This window comes from Lathyrus oleraceus, chromosome 4 (genome assembly GCF_024323335.1).
Source record: "Lathyrus oleraceus cultivar Zhongwan6 chromosome 4, CAAS_Psat_ZW6_1.0, whole genome shotgun sequence".
Classification (NCBI taxonomy): Eukaryota; Viridiplantae; Streptophyta; class Magnoliopsida; order Fabales; family Fabaceae; genus Lathyrus; species Lathyrus oleraceus.
In genome coordinates, this window is record NC_066582.1 from 484,272,261 (window position 1) to 484,273,709 (window position 1,449).

At 36.5% G+C, this 1,449-nt stretch overlaps 1 protein-coding gene across 1 annotated transcript; it reads right to left on the reverse strand.

The window, feature by feature from the left end:
• Positions 1–637: 637 nt before the first annotated feature.
• LOC127138111 (uncharacterized) lies at positions 638–1,159 on the reverse strand. Its single transcript, XM_051064510.1, has one exon. The coding sequence runs from the start codon at positions 1,157–1,159 to the stop codon at positions 638–640; it is 522 nt and encodes a 173-aa protein (XP_050920467.1).
• Between the last annotated feature and the right edge of the window lie 290 nt (positions 1,160–1,449).

Genomic DNA, 1,449 nt, shown 5'->3' on the forward strand with positions numbered 1-1,449 from the left:
ACTTTTCCCTTTTCCCTTGGAAATAATAAAAGCACGGTGGCGACTCTGGTTTTATTGACGTCTAGCTTGTCCATGGCTTGATGGTCATGAATTTACGGTTACAGGCCTCCAATAATTTCACTACTTCTTTTGTTACTACCTTTTTCATAGTAGGATTCAAACAATGTTGTGGTTGAGCTATCGGCTTGTAATCTTCTTCCATCATGATTTTATGCAAACAATAAGCTGGACTTATTCCTCTTAAGTTGAAAAGTGCCCAACCCATTGCCTTTTGATTTTTCTTCAAAACATCAATCATTTTTTGTTCTTCATTGTTGGATAATGCATTGCAAATAATCAATGGTTTGTAACCACCCTCTTCAAGAAACACATACTTTAAGTGTGAAGGTAGCATGTTTAATTCAAGTTTAGAATCATCTTTCTTTGACTCATCTTTCAATACTTCAACTTTGGCTTCAAGAGGAGGAATTTCTTCCAATGACTCAAGTTCTCTTAAGCATTCTTCAATCTCTTTTTCTTTCTCTTCATTAATAACTTTGAGTGCATCGGTTAGAGCTTTCTCAAGTGGAATGGATAAATGAACTTGTCTTTTCACATCCATAATGGCTTCATCGGTGGCACCCATCTAGAAACAATCTCATTTATCTTGTGAGTGTTTCATGGCTTCAAAAAGGTTGAAACACACTTTTTCATCTTGAACTCTAACCTCCATTAAAACATCATTAATATCAATCATCATTCTTGCGATTTTCATGAAAGGTCGGCCTAGAATCAAAGGTGCATCATCATCTTCTTCCATGTCTATAACAACGAAATTAATAGGAAACAAGAACTTGTCCACCTTAACTAAAACATCTTCAGCTACTCCATGCGGACGAGTGATAGACTTGTCGACCAATTGTAATGTCATCTTTGTTGATTTCATTTCAATGTTACCTAACCTTTGAACCCCGGACAACGGAATCAAGTTTATGCTAGAACCCAAGTCAATCAATGTTTTTCCACTGTATACATTTCCTATGGTGAGAGATAATATAACCCTCCCATAATCGATTTCTTTCCATGGGAAAGTTCTTTGAATGATGGCGCTACAACTAACATCGAGATTGATGGTTTCTTGATTTGTATACCTCCTTTTCTTTGTGAGAATGTCCTTCATAAACTTAGGATAAGTTGGGATTTATTCAAGAGCTTCAGAAAATGGAACATTTATCTGCAAACGAATAAATATATCCAAAAGACTTACATAATGCCTTGTGTCGCATCTCGAAAAATACGACTCCTCGTGATAGTCGCAAAAAAAATTAGTTTGAACAGAGTCGCCACCGAACTTTATTTATCCCAATGAAAGAATAGGAAAATATCGATAAAACCTTTAGAAAATAGCACCCGTATTCGGGTTCGGGAGTTGATTACGCAAGGGGAACGTATTAGCACCCATCACGTCCG

What these genes read in the sequence shown, in the direction of transcription:
- LOC127138111 (XM_051064510.1), bottom strand. Translation starts at nt 1,159, where the DNA reads ATGAAGGACATTCTCACAAAGAAAAGGAGGTATACAAATCAAGAAACC.